Here is a 25,560-nt window from a genome sequence, read left to right as displayed (position 1 = left end):
GTCAATGTAGTAACAGGAACTACTAGCATCTTGACCTCAAGATTGTTAACCTCTGCTCATTTCAAATACTGTAAGTAGCAAAGTTCTGAAACACTAAAACTGGTGTGTTGAATAATGTCGCTACTAGTGATGTTCGTTTCTCCATTTCTGATCACCAGTCATTGCAGGTATGCCAAACATAAACAAGGTGGCCTGGAAGATGGGCCGATTCTAACGGAGAAGATGATGAGAGAACACACAGTCTGTTATGTGTGGTCCCAGCAGGGGGAATTATACTAAAAAGCAAGTTTTAAAGATTTTATTTTTTTGGTATTTTTTTACTTTTTCTACTTTATGTGATAGGACAGTGTCAGAGGTGGACAGGAAGTGAATTGGGAGAGAGACGTGTAGGGGTCGGCAAAGGACCCGGGCCGGAAATCGAACCCGGGTCAGCCGCATGGCAGGCGAGTGCCCTACCGGTTGGCCACGACAGGGCCACTAAAAAGTGAGTTCTAGTTTCTCTGTCCACAGTTCATGCCCCTAAACAGGTGAGGCGTAAATACAACCTTGCTATGTGCAAACGTTCTCATCCATCAAGTGGAGACGTGGTATTACAACAGACACTACAAATTGGAATGAAAAAAAACAACAGTTTCAAACAACTTAATTCATCATTTTCTAATAGTTTTATGTTTAAAACAACATGAAGACTTGTTTTGTTACAAACACATAAAACCAAATATAAAAATGAACGATGTCCATCCATTGTCCATTCACACACGATGTCATAATACTGTACATTCAAGGCCAAACATGGTAAAAGAGGCAAGAGTTTTGAAAATAATCCGCAGCAAGAATCTTTTAGTCTGCGACAGGGCCAACTGGAGCATCAGGAGAACGTTAAATGTCATTTTACTTCCTGGTCAGTCGTGGGCGAGTTGCAAACCATCAGAATGTCTACTGGTACATCCCTCAAACTCTAAGTTATGCTTCCAAGCGATCACCCCTCAATCAAGCATCTTTTTCAACACTTTCATCAACTTTCATCAACACTTTTTAGAGCATTTTTAGAAGCATTTGGCACTTATTCAGTCACCATACTTAAACTGTGTTTGTTCTGAACGTACAGTGAGCCAATCATACTTGCCCTTGGAATTTCTCTTCTAGAGTATGCTGCAGACAGAGGACCATGGGTAATACCAGTCTTCACCAAGATACCTGTACACAGTGACAATATCACAGTTCCTGAATTTTGTTTTTTAAATAAAGGCAATACGGCATGCCAGAATACTGCTGTTTTTTTGGTGCTGGAAGAAAAATTGAAAGTCCACAAAGGCAATGGCTCCTCCATGAACTCCTTCGTTTGAGCACCAAGCCCACAACTACAGTTTCTCCTAGCTCCAATGAACAGAAATTGGCATAGCAATAGTTTCTTAGCAGCTGGGTCAGCAGGCTTGCCAAGGTCAAGTAAGGTGGATTTTAGCAGCTCCTGTCAAGTTTACCCACTTACATGAGATTTGTACGGACAGCATTTGAAGAGTTGAGATGCAAAAACCCCTAACTCTATTTCTGAAGACCTGCACTTCTTTATTTTTACGGAACCCCATTGTTGGTTTGGTTTAAATTCATGTACTTGATAATACATATAAATATTTTAATTACATAAATAAAATAAAAAATATGCAATTTTGATAGATTAGTATTACATACAAATTAATTATGACATGTTTCTGGAAAGACACGAAGGGGGTTTTGCATCTGAACTCTTCATTTAAAGAATTGGTTGCTCCGCTGAAGGTAAAGACTGAGGTTGAAATCTAAGTGGAAAACACTTCAGTAGGTGGCTTCATCCATGTTGTCATCGCTATCCGCACCGAAATCCTCCCCATTGTCGAAATAAGACGAGATATAATCGGTATCCTGAAAGTAAGAAACAAACTGGAAGTTAAACATCTTAAGCCGTTCCACAATTTAAAGGTCATTTAAAGTATTCATTGTGGCTTGGAAATGTACATGTTTATCATAAATGAATAGGTGGATCCTCTCCTACTCTGGGCAGACCAAAGAATATTAGTTTAATAACTATTTGTGAATGGGCAACATACATATTAGATATATTGGAAAAAACACCTAAAATTACATACTATACTACATACTGGACCTTAAAGACTCTAGTCTAAGTAATGTCATAGTGATGATGTGAGTACTATCATGTAGTTGCACTTCCTCGGCAAACAGTGGGTGAACACCAAAGACCTACATGCGCATGCCTTTATTCTTTAGTAGCAGAAATCAGGTGTTACAACCACAGCTAATACACATAAATTCATTAGTAATATACAAGCAATTAATATGTTCCTTGCATAATCCACTAGAAACACAACAAAAAACATTCAATCCATTACATTAGTGGAATTAGCTGTGGTTGCACTATCCTGACCTCTGCTACTACAAAAACGTCATCGACCCACATAACATACAAACTTTTTGTGAAGGTATGATCTCATTGTACTTACATCTTCCAAGTCTTCCTCATCATAATCGTTCTCCTCCTCTGGTTCATCATCATCTTCGGTCTTCTTTTTCTTCTTCGCTTCCTCATTTTCCTCCTCTTCATCAGATTTTGTCTCCTCCTCTTTCTTTTCTAGTGTCTGTAAAAACAAATAATTAATACGTCATGTATGGCGCGTTCCATGACACTCAGAGACACTTTACAGATACATATAAGGACATTAGACTTAGACTTCTTTATTGTCCATTAAACTTACATGAAATGAAAAAATTGCTTTGGTGGTGGCACAAGGACACAAAAGACAAATACACATCACAGTCAACACAATAAAGAATATGTGTAGATAGTAAGATAAATAAAATTACTAGTGCTGTCCTTGATAAAATGCAGGAATGTCCTTTTTTGGGGGGGGGGGTGTTAGGGTTCGGGGAGTTCGTAGAGTAGAGTAGAGAGTAGAGTGGCAGACATGGAGAATATTAGCCTCTTCATGTATGAAAAGTGTCATTTTCCCAGTAATAATGAATGCTTTAGAATTTTATGGTAGTGCTAAGTATTTGCGAACATTTGTGAATGGGCAGCACGAATTCTGGAAATAAACAACTACAAATGTTACACAGTGCACCTTAACCCCTTAAGACACAACATTATAAATTAGCTGTTACCAGAATGGCAATGAACAAGTCATAGTCCATTACTAAAGGCCCCGTGCAATGTCATAGTAGTGTAGTACTATAGTAGTTAACTTTCAATGTCTATTACAGCGTGTCACAGGAGGTATGGTGTGCATTAAGGGGTTAAAATACCAAGGGGGAGTAGAGCTGTACCTCTAGTTTCTGGAGGACCTCCTGTTTTCCCATGTCTGCCTTCTTTTTCCTCTTCACTGAAGGTTGTGCCTCTGAAAAGCATAAGTTAGTTAGGATCATGAATAAGATGTGGGATAGTAAAGGTACACTTTAAGTTAATATCACTTTCACTGCTACACATTTTGAAGATCATACATGTAAATATGAAACGACAATCATAAGCTAATGAGGTGAAGTGTGCACTGCACATGACCATACACAGACAAACAATATAAGCTTAAATGTCTATTTGGTACCCATTTGGCAGCCATGGCCTAGTGGTTAGAGAGTTGGTCTTTAAATCAAGGGGTTGCAGGTTCGAATCTCCCCTGACCTCTCCCTACAATATCCATGGCTGAAGTGCCCTTGAGCAAGGCACCTAACCCCACATTGCTCCAGGGACTGTAACTAATACCCTGAAAAATAATAACTGTAAGTCGCTTTGAATAAATGAAAGCGTCAGCTAAGTGTAATGTAATGTAATGTAATACAAAAGGACTTCAGCACACTCCTCTGACATCAATGGTACTCGCGTCTGCGTGTGACACACTTACTCGATTTTTTGGGCTCTCGGACTCGGATGCAAAGTTCCTTCGGCAGCCGATTCCAGTCTGCAAAGTTCAGAGTGAAGGATTACACAACATACGTCAGCGACTAAAAAAACCTAGTTGGATTATTGCAGGGGTCAGGAACCTTTTTGGTGGAGAGAGCCATAAACGCCAAATTTTTAAAAAGAAATTTTCATGAGAGCCATACAATATTAAAAACACTGAATACAATCAAAAGCATGTACAATTAAGCAAAACAATTTTAGAGTGTACTGTCAAGTTATTGCTTTTATTGATAACATTGCCAACTTTCAACTTCATTTTTTTTTTTTTTTGAATGTAATTTCCTGCATTTTAACACTTTTAACCTCCCTTGATCCGTTTCAACTCAATATGGAACCCGTACTTTTATTTATAAATACAGGACGATTCCATATTTCAAGGGATGGTTGTCAACCCTAGATAAGTAAGAGCCATATACAGTTACCAAAAGAGCCACATGTGGCTCTAGAGCAGTGTTTCCCAACCTTTTTTGTCTCACGTACCCCCTAAACCTCTTAGTTGTGCCATGAGTACCCCCTAATTCATGTTCTATATCACTTTCTCCGTCCTTATGTGACTGCCCCATTCATTTGATGTAAAAATAAAAAAATTCCAAGTACCCCCTGCAGTGTGCTCGCGTACCCCTAGTGGTACACGTACCCCTGGTTGGGAAACACTCCTCTAGAGCCATAGGTTCCTGACCCCTGGATTTTTGTATTATTTATTGATTCAGACCATTTCATGGATTACATGTTCAGATAGTATATTTTACAGACAGTAAACATGTGCTGCATTAACACTGAAGCCCTTATACTCTAAAAGCGTGTTAAATTAAACTCCATAGGTGACACTTCAACATGGAAAGTTGAGTTAAAGGGGTATGCCACTATTTTGGGGCTTAATACAGTTAAAAGCGTTGGCTGGGGTTTATAAAGGTGGTAAAGTGTCTTATTTTTCATGTGAAGCGTTGTCTTGCTTTAAGACAAGTTAAAAGAGGGAGTATGTCGCTAAGCTAGTGAAAGTCAATACATCCATGTAGCATTACTACATGCTACACGGATCCATTGACTTTCACTAGCTTAGCGACATGCTCCCTCTTTTAACTTGTCTTAAAGAGAGACAACTCTTCACATGAAAAATAAGAGACTTTACCACCTTTATAAACCCCAGCCAACACTTTTAACTGTATTAAGCCCCAAAATAGTGGCATACCCCTTTAACAACACTAATTTCATATGGACCACATATTCTCAGAATAGTTTTGAATTAACACTGCAAATTGTACTGTGCGCATATTTGAATTTCAAACTGAGTGTTACCCCATTGTAACTACCATCACAACTGCATCACCAACTACCTATGTACATTTTCACAAAATAGCTGGAGCTGTCCATTTAACCCGTTAAGACACGGCGTTATAAATATGAGGCTACCAGAATGGCAATGACCAAGTTATAGTGCATTACTAAAGGCCCTGTTTTATGTCATAGTATTGTAGTACTATGGTAGTTAACTTTGACTATTACATGACTATTAAAGCGTGCCACTGGGGGTACGGCGTGTGAAGGGGCTACCAGTGAACCTTTCAAGCCCAGCAAAGGGATTTGAGGTTGCAAGATGCCATTTAGATGATATAAATGAAGTATATAAAATGGTACATTTGCAGCAATAACACATTTGTAATAGGACATTTCTTAATTTACAAGGTAACCTTAACCATAGTGTGAAAATGCACTAGCTTTGGCAGTATGTAATGCTTTCGCTCTAAGCACAGCATTTGGCTCACTGACGACAGGTTGCCACCTCGCTACAAGGTTAATATTTGGAGTGGCCGTGAATGCCGAGAATTAAGTGTTGGTTGATATGGTACTGTGAATAACAACTGTTTTGCAGGAACATTGTAGGAAAAAACATAACCCGCAGATATGTGGACTAGGGCGGATATAACTGAAAAAGTGACTGGCTGAATACAACTGTGAGCATATTAGTATCAATGACATACCGTATGTTCTACATACTAAGAAGTGACATTTTAAGAAAGATGTTTGGTGCAGACTTGTGAAGTTGCACTCAGTCTCTAAGTGAAGAGTTGTTGACTTCTTTGCAGGAGGATTACCCACCTGGGGTCCATTCAATGGTATTGTTCTTGGGCTCTGACGTCTGGTACTTGTCAGTGTACCTCTCCACATCTGAAACAAGAGGGAGTCATTCACACATGAGTGATGTCCACCCCACTACTCTTTATAGCCCATTCAATTGCTAATGAGTTGAGTAAAACAAAACAAAAACTCATAGAATCCAGTATGGTAACGTGTAAACCAGATGCAGACAGATTGTGCTAGGCTGGGTTGGGTGTTAAATCTCTGGTGAACATTGAGTAGTAGCCTATAGTATTTGTAGCAAGGACAGCATTATCTACACTTAAGCCCTAGGGCAAACCCAACCTGAAACAGCCATGATGAACAGGAAACTTTACCTGCAAGTTGTTTGCTTCAAATAAGGCAGATTTACTCTAGTCATTGTTGGACCCACACCCACACCCACACACAAACCTCTTTTGGCCTTCGCAGGTACGATGTGAAACGGTAGGTTTTTGGTGGAGGCCCTGTACTCTTGTTTGAGGGCAATCATGTAGTCCTCTGCTTCCCCTGTCTGCAAAGGCACTGGTTGGAACTGCATAGGCTGTGGGTTTAAAGCACATTGCGTCAGCGTCACTCATTACCCTGGCTCGATGCACGATATGATAAGACACCATAGGCCTACGCTGCTCTCTCCAGCAAATTGTGTCTGGCAACAATATCAACACATGATAAGAAGTCTTACAGGGAACAGGGGAGACGGCTTCACCATTGAGGGAGGCAAAGACTCTCCTCTCTTGATACCAAGAGCGTCCACATTAAAAGTCAGCTGCGCGCGCCCTCTACCTCGCCCAGCCATGGCGATGCTTAGAGCCTAAGATAGGGACACAAAACACGCACGTGCTTATTATCAGCATGTGACAATGTAACAACAACCACTACATTATTACACGTTCGACAAATTGGCATAGGGATAGGGAACAACAACAGCGAAAACAAACAAACAAAAGTGATTACGATTAAAGTCGTTTACCAAAAACGCACGGTTTGGACAGCTCCTTGCGCGCACACTAATAAACACAAAGAATCACCGGCTGAGTAATGCAAGAGAACACAATATTGTACTTGCCTGTAGATCACGGTTTCAGAGAATTAAACGCAACTCTTCAATGACTTCACAGGCTGAACAGCTGCGAAGAAGCATAGCCTATAGCTCTAGGTAAGGATAATACGAAATGACATTCATAGAATTTGAATTCGGAGTCAAGGGAATTAAGCGTAGGCTAATAATTGTATGTGTGCAGTGCAAATTAACCATTCACTGAGCCTGCTCCTACCCTCTCACATCTCCAGCTGTCTCACGTGTGTCCAGTCACCATGTGAGTCGGCATGTTTGGTTTACATGAGACGGAGGAGGAGACACGGCGTTCCGACAGTAACACGCGTACCAGGGAGATGAAGTCTTCATAACAAAGGTTCCGGGTGTCGTAATTGTGTCTTTACCATGTAATTACAATAGATTCAACGGAAAAACTCCAACTATAGTTCTAGTTGACCTACTATGTGAAGGCTTTTCCTGTAGTCTGACGGTGAAATGGCCTATCAAACTAGACCTATACTGTAGGCTACGACCTAGGCTACGGATTTGGGCAACAACACAAAACAAAAAAAACCTCAGGCCTCAGGTGAGTTGTAAACATGTAGGCTAAGCCAAAAGTCTAGCCTACTATGTCCACGATGTCTACATTCTTAATAAATCCTTCATCCAGAACTTCTTTAGCTCCCCCTCTTGAATGTTGAGGTTTAAATGCCATTATTAGATCCTTTCAAATCATCATAGCAAAGGAATTTACAAAAGACCTACAGTAGTGCAGTGGTCTCCAATTATTTTTCTCCAAGGGCCAAATTATGTCGCGCAAGAGAGGCTGTGGGCCAAACCAATGCCCCAAGCCAATGAGAAACAAGTTAGATGTCTGAACAAAGAACACATTTCACTTTTCTCTTTTCCCTTCTTGTCAATGTCTGTTATGAGACTGTTAGCATAAGATCTAACTCTCTGTGAATGCTTTGGAGAGATATGAGATGAAGTTTTAGCGATCAAAAATCACACATATTTATGTTTTCGTTTGTTCTGACCTCATGGTGGGCCAAATGTTTGCCATGCCCGGGCCGGATTTGGCCCGCGGGCCTTAGTTTGGAGACCAAGGCTGTAGGCCTAGCCTAGGCCTATTGACTTTCATCGGCTAGATAGCCAAAAAAACACTAATTTATGTAAAATACACGTAGCCTAATTGACCTACAGTGAGATACAATAGCCTAAGTGAGAGAGATATATTGCAGAGCCGAACAAAACGGACGCCTAAAATGAAATGGTCATTTCTTTCATGATTGGTGTCCTAAAATTGTATTTTTTTTCTGACCATTTCCTCTGTGGTGCCGTGATACCACAAATGGCATATGGGCATGGCCTCAGATGGAGCAGCATTCAGACACTTGTTGCCATAGTGAGAGACAATATAAAGCCACACTAGAAACAGCATGGCCAAGGATGATAAGTCATGAAGGAATGTGTCATTGGCAGAATGAAAACAGGCAGGGCCGCTGACAGCTTTTGCTGGGCCCAGGATAAAGTCATCTGAAAGGGCCGCCTACCCAATACATACAATGTAATGGCGACCCAATTCTGGGCCCCCTATGTCCATGGGCCCGGGACAACATACCCCTTTGCCCCCCTTGTCGGCGGGCCTGAATACAGGAATGCCCACCAAAATGGTCTCTATTCAGCTGAATGCTCAGTATTGTTTGTTGCTGACCGACTGCAAATTGACCTCCTCCATGTTTTCCATGTGTGACCACCTCTTACAAATCGTACACTTGCAAGATCAGCTCAGATCAGCAGGCCCTGCCATGACCAACTGGTAGGGCACTCGTCTGCCATGCGGCCGACCCTGGTTTGATTCCCGGCCCGGGTCATTTGCCGACCCCTCCCCATCTCTCTCCCCATTCGCTTCCTGTCCGTCTCTCAAACTGTCCTGTCATCAATAACGTCGTAAAAGACAAAAAAAAAAAGATCAGATCAGCAATTTCACACATGCGAAGAACACGTTTGCACTTCACTGAGAAGATTCTCACCCTAGTTATTTGTAGTGCTGATGGTCTGCCAGCAGAATGTCACAACAGTGTCATAATAACGTAATAATGCAGCATAACATAGCATAACTCTCCAAGAATGAAATAACATGCAATGGAATGGGGGGAAAACACCTGGTGGCCTCTGATTGAAGGTGGTGTTGCTTTGACAGACACCCCAGACAGCAAAATGGGTTTGGGGCAGATCTGGGCCAGATGTTGACTAGCATTCGGGCCGGATCCGTAATCCGGATCTGGCCCGGTTTCATATTTTACAATGGCCCGGCTTTGACAGAAATGGTGGACACACCAAATATTGAGCAATGAATTTCTTTAACCTGACCCATATTGTATTCCTTTGGAAATACTACTTCTAATGTTACTAAACAAAATAATGCTATAGCAATTTAAGTTGTGGCCAGACCAAAAATACATTTTCTGCTTGGTTGATAGGCTACCAAATTCTTGTACTTGCTAGTTGTATAAGCTGTGGCCAGACCAAAACAGTTCCTAACCCTAACCTGTCAGTAAGAAATAAAAAAAGAATAATATCTGAGAGAACATGATCTGAAACATAAAACTGTGCACATATATGTGGAAATATAGAGAAAGCACTTCCGTGTGCCCATCATGGAAATTTGGCAAAATCCATGAAATTGACACAGATTTTGCGTCACAATGATCTGTGTTCATTTAACATAGTGTTTCTCAGCGGGGGCGGTGCAGCCCCCCAGGGGGTGTTGGGGACCCCCAGGAAGGCGTTGAGAAGGATAACTGAAAGGGGGCAGCGCTTAGTTGCCATTGGGGGGTCATTAGTCCATTTCATATTTTAATACTAAGGGGGGCGTTGTCAGGCTGATGATGAGGTCAAGGGGTTGTTGGAAGGCTTGTGATGAGGCCAAGGGGGCATTTGTTCGAAAAAACATTGAGAACCACTGATTTAACAGAACTCTGTGAGATCATGTGGGTTCTGTATGCGCTTTGACACAGCGTTAACTATCTAATTTAATTTTTTCCTGGCTGGATGGTGCCAGCATGCCACCCAGTGGCGGAACAATTTCACACAGGGCCCCAGTGCAAAACACTTATAGGCCCCCCCCCCCCCCCCCCCCCCCCCCCCCCCCCCCCCCCCCCCCCCCTATATGGCCTGCCAAGTTCACAATAGGGCCCCCACCACCACTAATGCAAGAGTGCACTGGGCCCCGGGGCAAATGCCCTGATCGCCCTCCATATAGTTCCGCCTCTGATGCCACCTCTTCCCACAGTGCCATATGATAGGAGTAACTTTGTGGTGTTTGCGTGGGAATTTACTACATCTGGAAATAGAACCATCTCTACACAGTTCACCGCATATGATTTAACAAATGGAATCGATTAAAATGTCATTACCATGCCAATGCAAACATTCATAACAATCGACGTGTGCGTCAAATGGGCTAGTTCACCTTTTCCCTTTGCCAAGCCATGCACTGCCCATTTATGAATGGAACATGACACTGTCCTAGAATAGAGCTTGTCATGTTTGAATAAGACTGGCACAGCAATGTTGTGCAAATAAAATGGTGAATGTTCACAAACTGTTTATTATATGGGGATTATGGCTATTGATCAAGTGCCCTCTTGGCCTCTCCTTAAATCTGTGTTCCCTCTTTCTTTCTCTGCCTCTCTGTTTCTCCTGAGCTAATGAAGGTGTGTGTGTGTGTGTGTGTGTGTGTGTGTGTGTGTGTGTGTGTGTGTGTGTGTGTGTGTGTGTGTGTGTGTGTGTGTGTGTGTGTGTGTGTGTGTGTGTGCGCGTGCTATAATGCATGTCCGTGTATGAAGGTGTGCAGGTAGGTGTGCCCATGAGTGTGTGATTGCGTGCACAATGCATATCCGTGTGTGTGTGTGTGTGTGTGTGTGTGTGTGTGTGTGTGTGTGTGTGTGTGTGTGTGTGTGTGTGTGTGTGTGTGTGTGTGTGTGTGTGTGTGTGGCGGGGGGTGCAGGGTGTTCACAGCTTACATAGTCAGACATACTTGGTTGTGCAATGACATATGAAGCGAAAGTGTTTTCTGAGAAAAATGAATGTTGCATAACGTAATAGCCTAATTTCTGAGAAAAGTTTGTTTTCAGACACTTCCCACAGGTCAGCTTTGACATCATTCTTGGAAGCACATTCTTCCCATTTTCATATATGACCGGTACTTCACATTGTGTTACAGCACTGTTTCACATTGCTCTGCATATTTTTATTAATCACAAAGACAATTACCCAAATCTGAGAAGAACAGAGATATGTTGAAAGCAAATTGAGACATATACAATTACAACATGTGTTGATTGACTGATGGCTTTCTCTTTTAAAACCTTTAAGAGTGTGGGTTTTTGAACAATCTATAAAAAGAATGTGTTCTATAACAATGCAAGATTCTAAAATTCCAAATTTTATTGAATGGCGCCCAGAATTCTATAGAACTTTCACCGCCCGAACATTCCCGTCACACCGGTGTGACGGTACACTCTTAAAGGTTATATACAGTAAGACTTAGTCCTATCACACATTTTACTTATGCTCTCCAAATGCCAACTGAATAGCTCCAGGGGCTGCTCATGTCGAAGTAGCCTCATAAGGTGCACCGCTCTAGCAGTGGAGTGCTGTAATAGCCATTGAAAGGACCACCATAATACCACACTACTATGACATTACACAGAGCCCTCTAGTAATACATTACAACTTGGTCATTGCCATTCTGGTGACAGTACATATACTGTAGCAGCAGTCATGTCTTAAAACATTAATTATGAACTAAGGAGGTGTAACTGAGGCCCTTTTTATGTTTTTGGGGCATTCTAGCCTTTATTTAGATAGGACAGTTGAAGAGAAATGATCTAGGCCGGACTCGAACCCAGGTCACCCACATATGGTACAGTGTGTTAACGCGCTGTGCCACAGCTCCCCCCATAACTGAGGTCTTCTACCGCAATCCTCCACCACTAGGGGCTTGGACTTGCAACCTTAGAATTCACACTCCAGTTTGGCTTGGGAGACAGGTACACTAAGTACCACTGAGCTCAAAGTCTAGGCCAGTGGTTCTCAACCTTTTTTGAATAAACGCCCTCTGGACCTCATCCTTTACACCAACATAAGCCTACCAACACGACACCCCTCTTACTATTAAAAAATGTTAAATGGACTAATGCCCCCAACGACAACCAAACATCGCCCCCTTCTCAAATGTGTCCTTCTCACCACCCCCATTGAGAAACACTTGTCCAGGCCGTTAACTCAGCACTATATCTGTATGAGACTTTGGGAGGGTAGTTTATAAATGTTCTACCACCGAACTGTACTAGTTAACATCCGTTACACTCACCCCTCTAAACCTCACTCCAGTCCAAAGTCTTTTTTTGTTTTTTTTAAATTTTGTGGTCTTTTTGGTTTTATTCATGATAGGACAGTGAAGGTGGTGACAGGAAGCGAGTGGGGAGAGAGAGACGGGGAAGGACCGGCAAAGGACCCGGGCCGGGAATCGAACCCGGGCCAGCCGCATGGCAGACGAGTGCCCCACCGTTTGGCCACGGCAGGGCCCACTCCAGTCCAGGTCTAACGGCACCAGTGTAAGTGAAGTCTTCCTGCGAAGTCTGCCACTCAGGGCTCGATGTCGTGAGCTTTCAGATCACGCTCCAGTTTGGCATGGGATACACAGGTACCACTGAGCTAAAGGTCTAGGCCGATCTGAGTGCTACAGTTTAGTTTTCTTTTGATTATGTGAGTGACAGGCTGAAAAATGGCCTAAAGGCATAATGCCAAGATCAAACATACAAATACAAGGGGAGATTATGTTTAACTAGGGCATAAAGTACATTAGATGATTTAGACTAATCTTTCTCAACGGGGGTGATACAGCCCCCCAGGGGGCGTTGGGGCACTTTAGGGGGGCATTGAGAAGAATACAGCTGAGAGGGGGCGGTTCTTAGCTGCCATTGGGGGGCATAAGTTCATTTATTTTTTTTAATACTAAGGGGGGCATTTTATGATGAGGTCAAGTGGGCGTTGGGAGGTGTGTGATGAGGCCAAGGGGGCGTTTGTTCAAAAAAGGTTGAGAAACACTGATTTTGACAAAGCGGTCAAGAAGTCCAAATGGGGTGTGCAGTGCCAATATTGTGGTCCACAGCTGGACAGAGGTGAAAGTTTGTAGGAAAAACAGTTTAACAGAAATAACAACCAGAAATGTAAATAAATGGATTTATTGTATCACCAGTATAGCTTGAAAGAACATGGGTGAGTAAATGGGGGAGTAAATTCTTGTGAACATTTAGGCCTACATTAGCAACTAGCGTAGTAATTTATTTTTTCCTCTCAGAACCAGCATTGAGTTAAGCAAAGTAACAACAATTTCTGGAGTAGTATAATGTATAATTAAGTGTGAAGATGATGTCTCCATGGCAACCACTCCCGCTATTCTCTCGTGTTTTGAGTCTCAATGAACACTCCCAGATATTGAAACACTCACCTGAAATAAATTCAGAGGGTGTGGGTAAAAAGAAAATGAATAGCGGCTTCAGAAATGACCTCAAAGAACGTTTACATAGAGTAGAAGGCCACTCCTCCTCACCAGTCTTCCAAAGCCCCTCCATAAAATGTGGATTGATCCCTGAGATCAACAGATCAACTCAGAACTCTTCATCTCCATAACTGCCTCACGAGGAGAACCAAGGGAAGTGAGTTTTGACAACAGGTTGGCTTCTCAGGATATACTCTTCTGAAGAAATTGTTACGAACCTGCTTTCCTCCTGGAAAAAAAGACATTTAAGGAGCTGAAGATGGCACAGAAGACAAATATGTGGCTAAGAACGATGATTTTTGGTGGACTCGTTTGTACTGGAATATTCTTGTTTTCAGGTTTGTATTTATATTTGGTCTAATATGTTGTCATGAATGGAGCAATGCACATGTTCTTTGCAAGGTCTTGTGTGATAATACATTACAAGGATTACAAAGAGTTTTCTTTTTCACATGCATAGAAATACTAAAGTAAAACATGCAATGAATAACTGCCCACATTATATAGGTGTGTGTGTGTGTGTGTGTGTGTGTGTGTGTGTGTGTGTGTGTGTGTGTGTGTGTGTGTGTGTGTGTGTGTGTGTGTGTGTGTGTGTGTGAGAGAGAGAGTGACTGTAACTGTAACTGTAACTGCTTAAAGCCAAGCTAGAGGTGTCTGATGAGATGCCTGCCTAAAAATCCACACAGTCATTATTATTTGTCATTATTATTGTTTCCCCGCACTGTACACTGTACCTCTACATGTTTTTAATGTACTATACTATAGGCTACTATAGACTACTACACTATACCATACTTTACTACACTATACTATACTATACTATACTATACTATGTTATACCAATATAGTGATATGACTAAACTAAGGCTGCTGAACAGTTTGAATTAACTGTTACATTGCATGACACTTCGCAGACACTCTTTGGAGGCATTGCAGGGAATTACATTTGTTACAGTATACCATAGTACCATTATACCATAGTATACCATTTAAGAAATGTTGTGAAAGGGCATATGCAAAAATATGTTGGAATCATGTCATGAGGTATTGTGACCTGCGTGAAGTTGGCCACCCCTCTGACCCAAAATGCTGGAATAACACTGCAGATTGTTTGTGCTATGTTTGTGCCAGATTTTGCTGATTTTTTTCCCTGTTTGTGCTATTAGTAAAATAATCGCATAATAATAGCATAAAATAAAACGGCTGTAACTTTACAAAACAAGTGATTGAAGCGTTAATTTTCACAGCACAAATGAGCACAAACAAATTTCCCTTCGATTGAGACTACTTTGGACGTGGATGGGGGGCTGTGGGACGTCACAGGTCAGAAAATGTATTAAAAGTATGAGTATTTTAGTATTTAAATTACTCAAAAACCTTAATAGCACAAACGAATTTTTTTACAGCACAATCCAGCACAAACGTAACACAAACAATCTGCATTGTTATTTCAGCAGTGTTATTGCAGCTTCACGCAGGTGGTATAGTGTGATCAGTCAAATCACTCCAATAGTGGAGTTAAAAGTCAGTGCAAAATTCTGCAGCAGGCCAGTGTAATTGCAGCCCAGAGCGAGATGATTTCTTCACATTCCAGTGTTGATATTCAACACTACCCAGTAGACCTGACTCTGACTATGTTACGCTGACCATAGAGTAAAATGTACACCATTTTTGAGAGGGCCCAAATATGATCTGAAATTGAGTAAATTTCAATTCTGAAAGAGTTATAATGACACCCCACTGTGTAGACATGGGTGTCTAATTAAAGAACAAAGACATCATACTTAACATTTGGGTGATTTGTTATCAAGAGGGACCTGAAATTGTTGGTGGCCAAATTGGCAAATGCTGGTTAAAAAAAACAATGAGGCTGTACTTAACTTAAAATGAGTATACACATCTGTATTGTGGATAAAGACCAGTACACAGTAAAGTGTGCAGTGTTAATTCAATAACAAAAGAACTACAGTTAAAGGTACACTGTGCAGAATTTTTAGTTATTTCCAGAATTCATGCTACCCATTCGCTGATGTTACCTTTTTCATGAATACTTACCACAACCATCAAATTCTAAGTATTCATTATGACAGGAAAAATTGCACTTTTCATACATAATGCATAATGCAAAAATGACTGTACTTGGGCCATGTTAGAAAATATTAGTTAATTACTTAGTAAACCTTTTTGACCATTTCCTGCACAGTGTACCTTTAAGTGATCAATTAACACTGCAAAATGTGCTGTTTAGTTTTGAACAGAAAATCAATCATGCTACTTGTGTAATGTTATTCAGATTGTATGTTTGACCATGATGAATTCCATGCAATGTCTCAATAACAGTATTTTTTATTGTAGGAGATGGACTGAGAGATGTTATTCTTGGAAAACGTGCATATGACGAATCATCCTTCTTCTTTTATTTGGAGATCACCAATCGAACATTTGACAACTCTCTTCTGGATCCATCCTCCGACTACTACAAGAGTTTGGCATATGAGGTGGAGGACCTGGTAAGTAAAAGCACATTTGCTAATTTTGTGATACAGTATATAGCTGCTGTTCTACCGTAAAAAGGCAAAGAGCAGTAGCTACATATTTTGTCAAAATTGAGTTAACTAAAAATGCTCTTCATACAACCTCAAAGCCTTCTGGTCCAACTGTGTCCCATGTTAGAGATATTGCCATGTCAAATGTGCAGTAGCTACGATATCCAACCTTTCTCAGTTCCGATGTTGGCATAGTTACTGCCGTTGGGCAGTGTACATGATTGACGTTTCATTGCAACAGTCTTCATCAATATGCATGGTCTCTATCAAATAAATCGTTTCCATTCCCTACCAGGACAACTTTCCCAAGACGCAATGCAAAAATGTTTTTATACCATGTCATGCATGCAGATACTTTATAGTATATATATATATATATATATATATATATATATATATATATATATATATATATATATATATATATATGCTCTCTTACTGTATATATATATTATATATATGCTTTTGTTTTTTTTTAACTTAAATATAGCCCTTTAAAATATTTCTACAAATAGACCTTACTGCACACCATACAGACAAGAATTACCAAACCCATTTCTTTGTTGTTGTTGTTTTTTTCCAGATGGATACTGTTTTCAATTGTTCCGCATGCTCTACTAGTCAGGGATATGGAGGGACGTCTGACATATCATTCAGGTATGCCCTCCCCTCGCCACACACAGCCCTCCCTGCAGTACACCACAGCACAGTAATAATAATAATATATAAATAAAACGGTATTTGTATATCACCATATCACACAAGGCATGCAGCTCAAAGTGCTTAACAAATGGAAAAACATCAATGTTAAAGATGAAATTAAAAAGTGAAGTAGAAAAGAGAGTCAGAAACAAGAAAGAATAGCAAGAAGACAAAAGAAGTAGACGGAATAGAGAAAGTAAGAAGATAGGTAAATTTGTAGATGTAGAGAAAATGAAATAAGTTTAAAGAGGACATAAATAGAGATTGTAGAGGCATAAGGTCCACAGAGGTTGGGCCCAGGACTCCATGCACGCAATTTATTTTTATTTTACCCAGTAAGACCCGGCCCCTGTTATAAATTAGCTGTTTCTAGAATGGCAATGACCAAGTCCTATTGTATTACTAAAGACACGGTGCAGCTGTCATAGTGGTATAGTACTATCGTAGTAAAGGTATAAAGATATTTCTTTTTTTCCCACCTTTAGCATTTGGACAGGATAGTTTGAGAGAGACAAGGCATAAGATTGGAGAAAGAGATAGATGGGGAAGGAAGGGGAAGGGGAAGGGAATGACCCCCAGTTGGAATTGAACCTGGGTCCCAGATGGAGGCCTATATGGCACGGGCAGGGCCCGCGTTAAGTCGGCCTGGGGCCCCCAGACTGCAAAAAGGCAAATTTTATGACAATTTACATAGACATTGTCATATAATTAAGAGCTAGGAATGAAGGATAACATGTCTACCATCAGTACTGAACACAACAGATATTTTGTTCAATATTTCATCTTGTTATAATTCTGGTTTTTTTTCCACTTTTGGCCAATCTGGGTTGCAGCCATATCTAGCCTGCGCATTAACCTGACCCTGGGCACGACGCCCCCAAAAATATTTCATTACCTAATGGACAATATTTTGGTATTTCTAGCAAGGGCTCCTTGGTCCATGTGAAGATGACGCTGGATTTCTACGACATACCGATCAATCAGTTTGTCGTCAAGTTTTTCTTCCTTCGGGAGGTGAAAGCGAATCCACCGAAATACCTCAACATCAACCTCGATTACACAGAGAGTAAGCGTTCTGACCATTTTTTACTTCTGAAATTGACAATATGAAAAAAAGAGCCTGTAAAGGAAAAACAAACCTCTTAGTGGGATTTGCTGTTGTAGATGCTTTTGGTGTTTATGCATGTGATGTGACGTAACAAAATAAAGAGAACAGGACAGCACTCCGAGTTTTGTGTTTGACAGGCAATAAAACACAAAACTTGGAGTGCTGTCCTGTTCTCTTTATTTCGTATATTCCTGAGGAATGAGCACCCAGTTTTTTACTTTGGTTGAGTTGAGTGTGTTACACCCCTTAGTTTACGTGACGTAACAAGACATGACGTGAGTCTAAAAAAAAACAGATAAATGTTGTGCTTGGATTGATTGTTTGATGTGAAAATTCTAAGACTCTAATCTAATTTTATCTAATCTCATCTAATCTAATCTCATCTCATCTAATCTAATATAGATGTGCAGACGCCTGTGATTGCTACAACTGATGAGACACCAACCACACCAATGGCAACCCAAACCACACCAATGGCAACCCAAACCACGTCTCCAATGGAGACCCAAACCACCTCTCCAATGGCGACACAAACAAACAGTCAAATGCCGACCCAAACCAGCCTTCCGAGTCCGGTAACACACATGGTCAACAACAGCACAGTCTCCCACAGCAGCAGCCACCCAGCTACTCGGTCCACAAATGGTACAAGTGGATCCAGCACCAGCATCCAACCAACTATGCCTACAGGTTAGCCTGTTTTATATATATGTATAACGTTTTTAAAAAGATTTTTGGGGGCACTTATGTGTTTATTTAGGATAGGACAGTGTGAGAGTGTGACAGGAAATGAGAAGGATCGGCAAAGGACCATGGACCAGAATCAAACCTGGGTTGCCATCGTATTGTTATGCCGTCTTAGGTCATTGAGCCACTGCGCCCCCATATAAAGCTTATTTTAAGGGCTATTGTGTATTTTATTATGCTACTGTTCCTTTAGTGAGGGTAAAACAGTGAAGATTATGACATGAGTGTGAGAAAGAGATAGATGGGGTAGGGTTGGGAAATGACCCAGGATGGACCTGAACCTTGGTTGCCATGACACGGGCAAGTAGCCTGCAGGTGCTAAATAGCCTTAAAGAATCTGAATTCCAAAAGATGGTAGCGATAATGCTCAAACTTGTATGGGCCCGGGACCCCAAAGAAGCAGAAAAAATGTCAAGGACCTCCTTTCACCTGTTACGACACGGCGTTATAAATTTGCTGTCACCAGAATGGCAATGACCAAGTCGTTCGTAGTGGATTGCTTAAGGTCCTGTGTTATGTCATTGTAGTGTAGTACTAGTTAACTTTTCAATGCCTATTACAACATTCCACCAGTAGAACCCCGTGCATTATGGGGGGCTTCTAATCGAATCACAGGTTACAACTGTGTAACTGTTCCCCTCACATTAACACACAGATAGAGATAGGATCATATTAGAATGCATTGTAGCAATATCTTGCAGAGCCCACTTTGAGAGCCACTCATAGCCCCTTAATGCACGGCACGCTGTACCTTCAGTGGCACACTGTACTAGTCAGTGAAAAGTAACTACCATCTCACTAAACATTGGACGTCGTATAGACGTTGAGATGATGTCTACATTGCGTCCGTCGGTCCATGACCAATTCTGGACCTCAGACCGACGTGCAAACTAGGTCCACTATTTGGACGTCTAATTATGACCCCATTATTACGTCAAAATGGCCCAAATTACGTCTAAAACAGGTGCCGGGAATTGACATAATGTAAGCAATATCTTAGTACTACAATACTATGACATAACACAGGGCCTTTAGTAATGCACTACGACTTGGTCATTGCCATTCTGGTAACAGCAAATGTATAACGCTGTGTCTTAATGGGTTAAAATACCACAAAATCATTGTTACTACTAACTCTCCGATTTCCATTTCCCTCAGGTCTTCCTCTACCGACAGGAGGGAGCGGCATGTCAACCTCAGCCCAGGTGATAACACCAGACCATGGGAAGACTGCCACCAGCAGCAGCAGCACCACCACCACCACCGCCGCCACTGGGCCTGACTCAAGGCAGCGGCCATATTGGTTTGACTGGGTGCCAGGATGGGCCATCGCTCTGCTGGTGCTGGCAGCAGTCACACTACTGCTCCTCATCCTCCTCCTTATCGCTCTGGTAAGAGAACAACTACATTAACATATGAACTATTAACTTTACATTACATTACATTGCTTTGCATTTGGCAGACGCTTTATAACCAAAGCAGCTTTCAACATGAACTAATAAATAATAAATAATGCATAAATAAAATGTAGTTTCGTTGCAAAATGACTTGAACGCCATTTTTTTTTTACTTTTGCATTTTATTATTGGAAATGACTCTTCGGACATCCTTTCAGTGAATACAAATATTTTGAGAACATACTTTACTAAACCCATATAAAATGCATTTTGCAATGCAATGCCCAATACAAAAATGTAAAATTCACAAAATGTTCCGAAATGGAAATAAGTATTTTTGCAACGTAGCTCATGCACCTTTATATGCATACAGTATATGCCCTCAGTGTATTATAATTTCATGAATAAAATGTACTTTTACATAAATCCGCCTTCCTTCCCAAACTCTCGTCCACAGCTGGTGCGATGGTGCTGCAGGAAAGAGAAGAAGCCCATGCCCGTGTCTGACCCCTACCCACCCCCTTTCAACCCCAGCTCAGCGCCTAGCTACACATCTCACTCTCCAGCATCTGCACCAAAAGTCTTGGTAAGATCAACACCTGCATTAACCCTTAAGACATGGCTTTATAAATTTGCTCTTACCAGTATGCCAATGACCGAGTTGTAGTGCATTACTAAAGGTCCTGTCTTATGTCATAGTATTATAGTACTATGGTAGTTAACTTTTCTATGACTATCACAGCGTGCCACTGGAGGTACGGCACACAGTAAGGGGCCACCTGTAGGGTTTAACCTTCCAGTACTCCTTTTGATGTTTTGTGTTTTTTTTTGTCTGAGCCACTGGTTGAAACCCATTTTTTTGATATTTTGGGGGGGCTTTTTATGCCTTCATTGTGACAGGATAATTGTTGAGAGACAGGCAACGAGTGGGGAGACAGAGAGACGGGGAAGGTTCGGCCAGAATCAAAACCAGGCCGCTGGTGTATAGTAGTCCAGTGCCCAGCCGATTGAGCCACGGCTAGGCCGTTCATTCATTGTTGAACCCACCGTCTGCTAGGCTTGTTTGCAGCATAAAGAGCGCTGCTGCTGTTTGTTAAATAGTCAGATCTGACATGGCTCTGCAATATTGTCGGCACTGATGTGCGGTCACCTTGAGCTTTTGCTCTCATAAAAAGAATGCATTCTACAATTCTACAATAATCCAAGATTACAAAATGATTTTGCATGGATCCAGAAATGCTCCACCACTTTCACTGTATGAACATCCCTTTAAAGGTTTTAAACCGTGTATGAGGTTTGTTTCACAAACTCATAGTGTATTATAACTGCTTTACATAGATAGAGATGATTTGCACAAAAATCATTCTCCTAAAAATACTGCAAAATGCAAGTACCAAAATGCAAATAACCCTAATGATACTACTAATATTTTCATGTATCATTTTCAGCTTTGCCGAAATAGCCTAATGGATTTGTAGAACAACTGTTGTATACCTAAGAACACAAAACTTTGGAGTGTTGACTGAGTTATTCACTGTGATTGAAAGGAGCGTGGAGCATGCACGTCATTGAGCGAGATATCAGATAGATGCTTGAAAATCAAAAGGAGATTGAGAACAATGGAGGCCTACCCCACCTGTTCAACACTGAACTGAGAGTTGAAGGAAAACAAAGTGTCAAAACATGCAAAAAAGTGGTTGCAGTGATTAATTAAACACAACATAAATTTGATTTGAGGTTGGTGCATGGTGGGGGCACACCAGAGAGGCAGAGAGTTCAGTCCAGGGCAAATTACGTGCACATTGTGCCTACATTTCACCTATCTAACGACTTAGAAGTTAGATGAAAGGTGTTGTTTCCTGGAGCGATGTGGGGTTGCGTAGGGATGTAGTCTTCCTCAAGGGTGTAGTCTTCCTCAAAGACATTTCAGACATTGCGAGAGAGCAGGGAAGCATCAGCAGAGGACCTCGGGTCGGAATCGAACTGGGGTCGCCGGTGTAATGGTACGGTGTAATGGTATGGTGTAATGGTTAGGTCATGGAGCCATAGGATGCACATAGGAGCACACCTTGGATGCCGATGCAATAGTGTACTTTTATTGCATGTTTTGAAAATAAATGAAAGTGCTACCCAAGTGAACAGTGCAAACGTTTCGTGGAGCCGCCATGCCCCTTGACTATTTATGTCTGTGCCACGTCATGACGATACGTGCATTTGTTGAAAGTGTTGTTGCTAACCACGATCACAACTCATTTGGTCGCCATGCAATTTCCCATACCTACCAAGTTGCTGGCAGCAGCCATGCTTATCTGAGGGGTCCTGATCCTGAGCTTCCCTCTGCAGACTAAAGAGTAGAGGTGACCACATTCGCCTTCCACCATTCCTAACTGCTTTTAAAACTAATCTTAAAACCCATTTGAATCTTTTTGTCCTTAAGTTATGTTTGTCTTTGTGCATTGTGGGGTCCTCAAGCCCTTTTTTACCAAATTATCCTGTCCTTTGGTCAGCTTGTCTGTGTTGTATTTTAAAGTGCTTTGCAAATAAATTTGACTTGACTCTGAATTCTTGTGTCTACAGAGTGAAGATCATCCTGAAGCAAAGAGGAATAGAACTGGGCTATATATTGTGAATCCCTGATTCCACAGTAAAAAAAGAGGTAAATGTCTTGCATTTAAATAGTTTCCACCATACACATGTATTCAACAAAAAAACCCATGTCAAAAATGTGTGATACGTTTCTGTCAACTCTTCAGATAAATTTCCCACTTGCTGTTGGAATAGACAGTGTGCGGGACCTTTCTCACATTTTAATGTCAACCACACTAGGGTCATTTTCCCCCTAACAATTATACTTAATTATACAGTATGTACATACTGTGCAAAGTTAAATACGTATAGAGTGTGAACTGTTGAGAGGGAGTTTATTAAGATATTTATTCAGCAAATAAATAAACAACCAGAATGTTTCTTTGAATTAGGCCTATATAAACACATTCATTTGAAAATGAATCTAAAAAACTGTCAATGTCACCTAATTCATCCATAAGGCACGTACATGTGCAAGACATGAATGTAAACGTTAAGATTTATGTTATATAATAAGTGCCACAGCAACTCCTATTGGAAATGGCTTTTGACTCATTCCTGTAATGATGTTTCAATATTGATTCTAACCTGAGTCATATAGATTACATACATACTGAGGTAAGGCACCAAAACTCAAGAATACTTCGCACTGTTTACGCTGTGTTTTGAAAGGACAGCATGAATGAGAATGAGAATGAGGGATATACCGGATAACCCAACTCAAACGGACCTACCGATATGTTACTGATGACTGATGAACAAAGCACACAAGATATAGACCCCTCAATGTCACGAAAGCCATCTTTGTTGTGGGGGCAACTAGTAAATGGCCAGCCCTAAGCACATAGTATGCATTCAGAGACAGATATTGCCATTGTTGACTTTGGACTTTCTTAGCGCTGACGTCCTTTATAATTCAGGCTAATAATAGTCATTGTGTCTACCTGGCTTTGTGTTGCTGGGTGTCAACATCCTGGAACAGACAGGATGCAATGCTGAGCAAGGGCATGAGTTAGAAGCTAAGCATGACTGCAGATCAATGAAAGTGAAATTCTTAAGGGTACACTGTGTAAGATTTTTAGTTGTTTATTCCAGAATTCCAGAAATAGCATTTTTCATACATGAAAAGGGGGATCTTCTCCATGGTCTGCCATTCTGCCCTTTTCAGCTGCAAAAATGACTGTACTTGGGCCATACTAGAAAATATTAGTTTATTAATTAGTAAAAATTCATGAAAAGATCAAATTTGGCAATAGGCAGCCCAGTTTCAATGAGCATTTGACCATTTCCTGCACAGCGTACTTTTAATAATTCTGTCTACTTTTTTACAAAAAAAATGCAAAATAATCTAAGATGTAAATTTCAGTACATTTCAGATATTTTTTGTTCAGCCTTTTCAGCCCTTTGCAGAGTGTGAAATGTTTGAACTTACTCCAAATAATCCCAAAAAGTTAATGCGTTATTATAAGGTGTCTGCTAACATTGTACAACTTTGGGGATGACATTTAGAGTATGCTAAGATGTTTCAACCATCATCTAAACAAACCATGCCCTAAGTTATCAGGCTAGGATCTTGCAAAGGTCTGAACACAAAAAAAAATGCTGCGTCTTGGGTCAAGGGTTTCAGGTACCGTGAGAAGCTGCATGTTGAAATTGCCAGAATTTGAAAAGAGGTTTTATGAAATGCTCTAAAATTCCTGCCATGCCCTAATGCACTTCATGCATCATTGTAACTCTGAGGACAGGTACCCAACAAGTAATAGGCATTTCATTGTGTCCATGGACATTACTGTGTTTACTCGGACCGCTTAGTTGCTTGATTGTGGCGCGCCCATGCGACAAGGATGCCCTGCCCTGTTTGTGGAAATAATGAAGTGACCCTACGTCACGGAGTGACAGCAGGGAAGGGCCTTGTCCTCAACCCAAAATTGCTCTCCCTGGTGACCCTTGTTATCCTTAGTGACCAGGGCTGGACAGGCCATCTGGCATAGCGGGCATTTCCCGGTGGGCCCTGCACCCTAGTGGGCCCCTATTTTCAGAAATGTTTAAAAAAAAATAAAAACTGACCGGTGAGTCAGTTCTGCGCTGCTAATTATGAGGGGCCCCTTTAAGCCAAAAATGCCCAGGCCCTATTTATCCCCCTTTCCAACCCTCCTTGTTTTCCTTAGTGACTCAGAGAGTATTATGTCGTAGTCCTCCTGCATAAATACCAAAAGTTGAATAATGTGAGAGAGTCATCGCTAGTAAGTGATGGGGCATGTGTGGTGAGCACGGCCCATATCTGTTTGTATAGGAGTGTTTGATGAAGTCAATCAAAATACAATAACACTCCTTACCCAGCTGTTGATGGGTGTGAATTATTAACCAAATGTGTTCTTAAATATCAGCTCTCTCTTTTGAAAGCCACACAATCCACTTGTACCACAATTTATTTCCACTCACATCTTTGTGCTTGTTATTAGGTAATGTGCTGCCAATACCTCCTTCTTATTATATTGTCACACAAATACAATATACTTTTTAAGTTGTACTTACAACTGTCAAGACTTTCAATGCCTGATAGATAACAAAGGTAAAATAACGATTGGACTCAAACAGCCCATGCATGATCTTTACAGTATACGTATGTCACCCATTTTTCAGATGATCACAACACACTGCAAACTTCCCAGATGAACATCAAGACACTGATGTGATGACCGATTGGAAAGCAGAGTGGACACCGTGGAAAGCAGCTAATTGTCCATCTAATGTATGAACTGAACGTTGTGTAATTCGAAATGAAGTGCGGGTCAAGTGTTAA

At 41.1% G+C, this 25,560-nt stretch overlaps 2 protein-coding genes across 4 annotated transcripts; one reads left to right on the top strand and one right to left on the bottom strand.

The window, feature by feature from the left end:
- Positions 1–612: 612 nt before the first annotated feature.
- polr3gla (RNA polymerase III subunit GL a) lies at positions 613–7,513 on the bottom strand. 3 transcript variants are annotated; one of them, XM_063184815.1, is made up of 9 exons: positions 7,339–7,513; positions 7,131–7,216; positions 6,747–6,875; positions 6,476–6,605; positions 6,044–6,112; positions 3,888–3,944; positions 3,316–3,386; positions 2,496–2,630; positions 613–1,899 (listed from the first exon to the last, which is right to left on the bottom strand). In XM_063184815.1, exons 3-9 carry the CDS (start codon positions 6,858–6,860, stop codon positions 1,813–1,815), a joined length of 663 nt encoding a protein of 220 aa, XP_063040885.1. In that variant the 5' UTR covers positions 6,861–6,875; positions 7,131–7,216; positions 7,339–7,513; the 3' UTR covers positions 613–1,812. The 3 variants fall into 3 exon arrangements, with proteins under 3 accessions (XP_063040885.1, XP_063040886.1, XP_063040888.1); XM_063184816.1 differs by having other exon boundaries at positions 7,131–7,191; XM_063184818.1 differs by having other exon boundaries at positions 7,131–7,191; positions 7,347–7,513.
- A 6,279-nt stretch (positions 7,514–13,792) lies between these two features.
- Positions 13,793–25,560, top strand: LOC134435771 (mucin-17-like). Its single transcript, XM_063184814.1, has 9 exons — positions 13,793–14,009; positions 16,027–16,181; positions 16,801–16,874; positions 17,843–17,985; positions 18,430–18,717; positions 19,933–20,165; positions 20,629–20,757; positions 22,749–22,827; positions 25,401–25,560. Exons 1-8 carry the CDS (start codon positions 13,931–13,933, stop codon positions 22,806–22,808), a joined length of 1,161 nt encoding a protein of 386 aa, XP_063040884.1. The 5' UTR covers positions 13,793–13,930; the 3' UTR covers positions 22,809–22,827; positions 25,401–25,560.

Source organism: Engraulis encrasicolus, chromosome 20 (assembly GCF_034702125.1).
Source record: "Engraulis encrasicolus isolate BLACKSEA-1 chromosome 20, IST_EnEncr_1.0, whole genome shotgun sequence".
In the NCBI taxonomy this organism is placed as follows: Eukaryota; Metazoa; Chordata; class Actinopteri; order Clupeiformes; family Engraulidae; genus Engraulis; species Engraulis encrasicolus.
The sequence above is the reverse complement of the archived record's forward strand: the minus strand, read 5'-3'. Positions and strand labels throughout refer to the sequence as shown.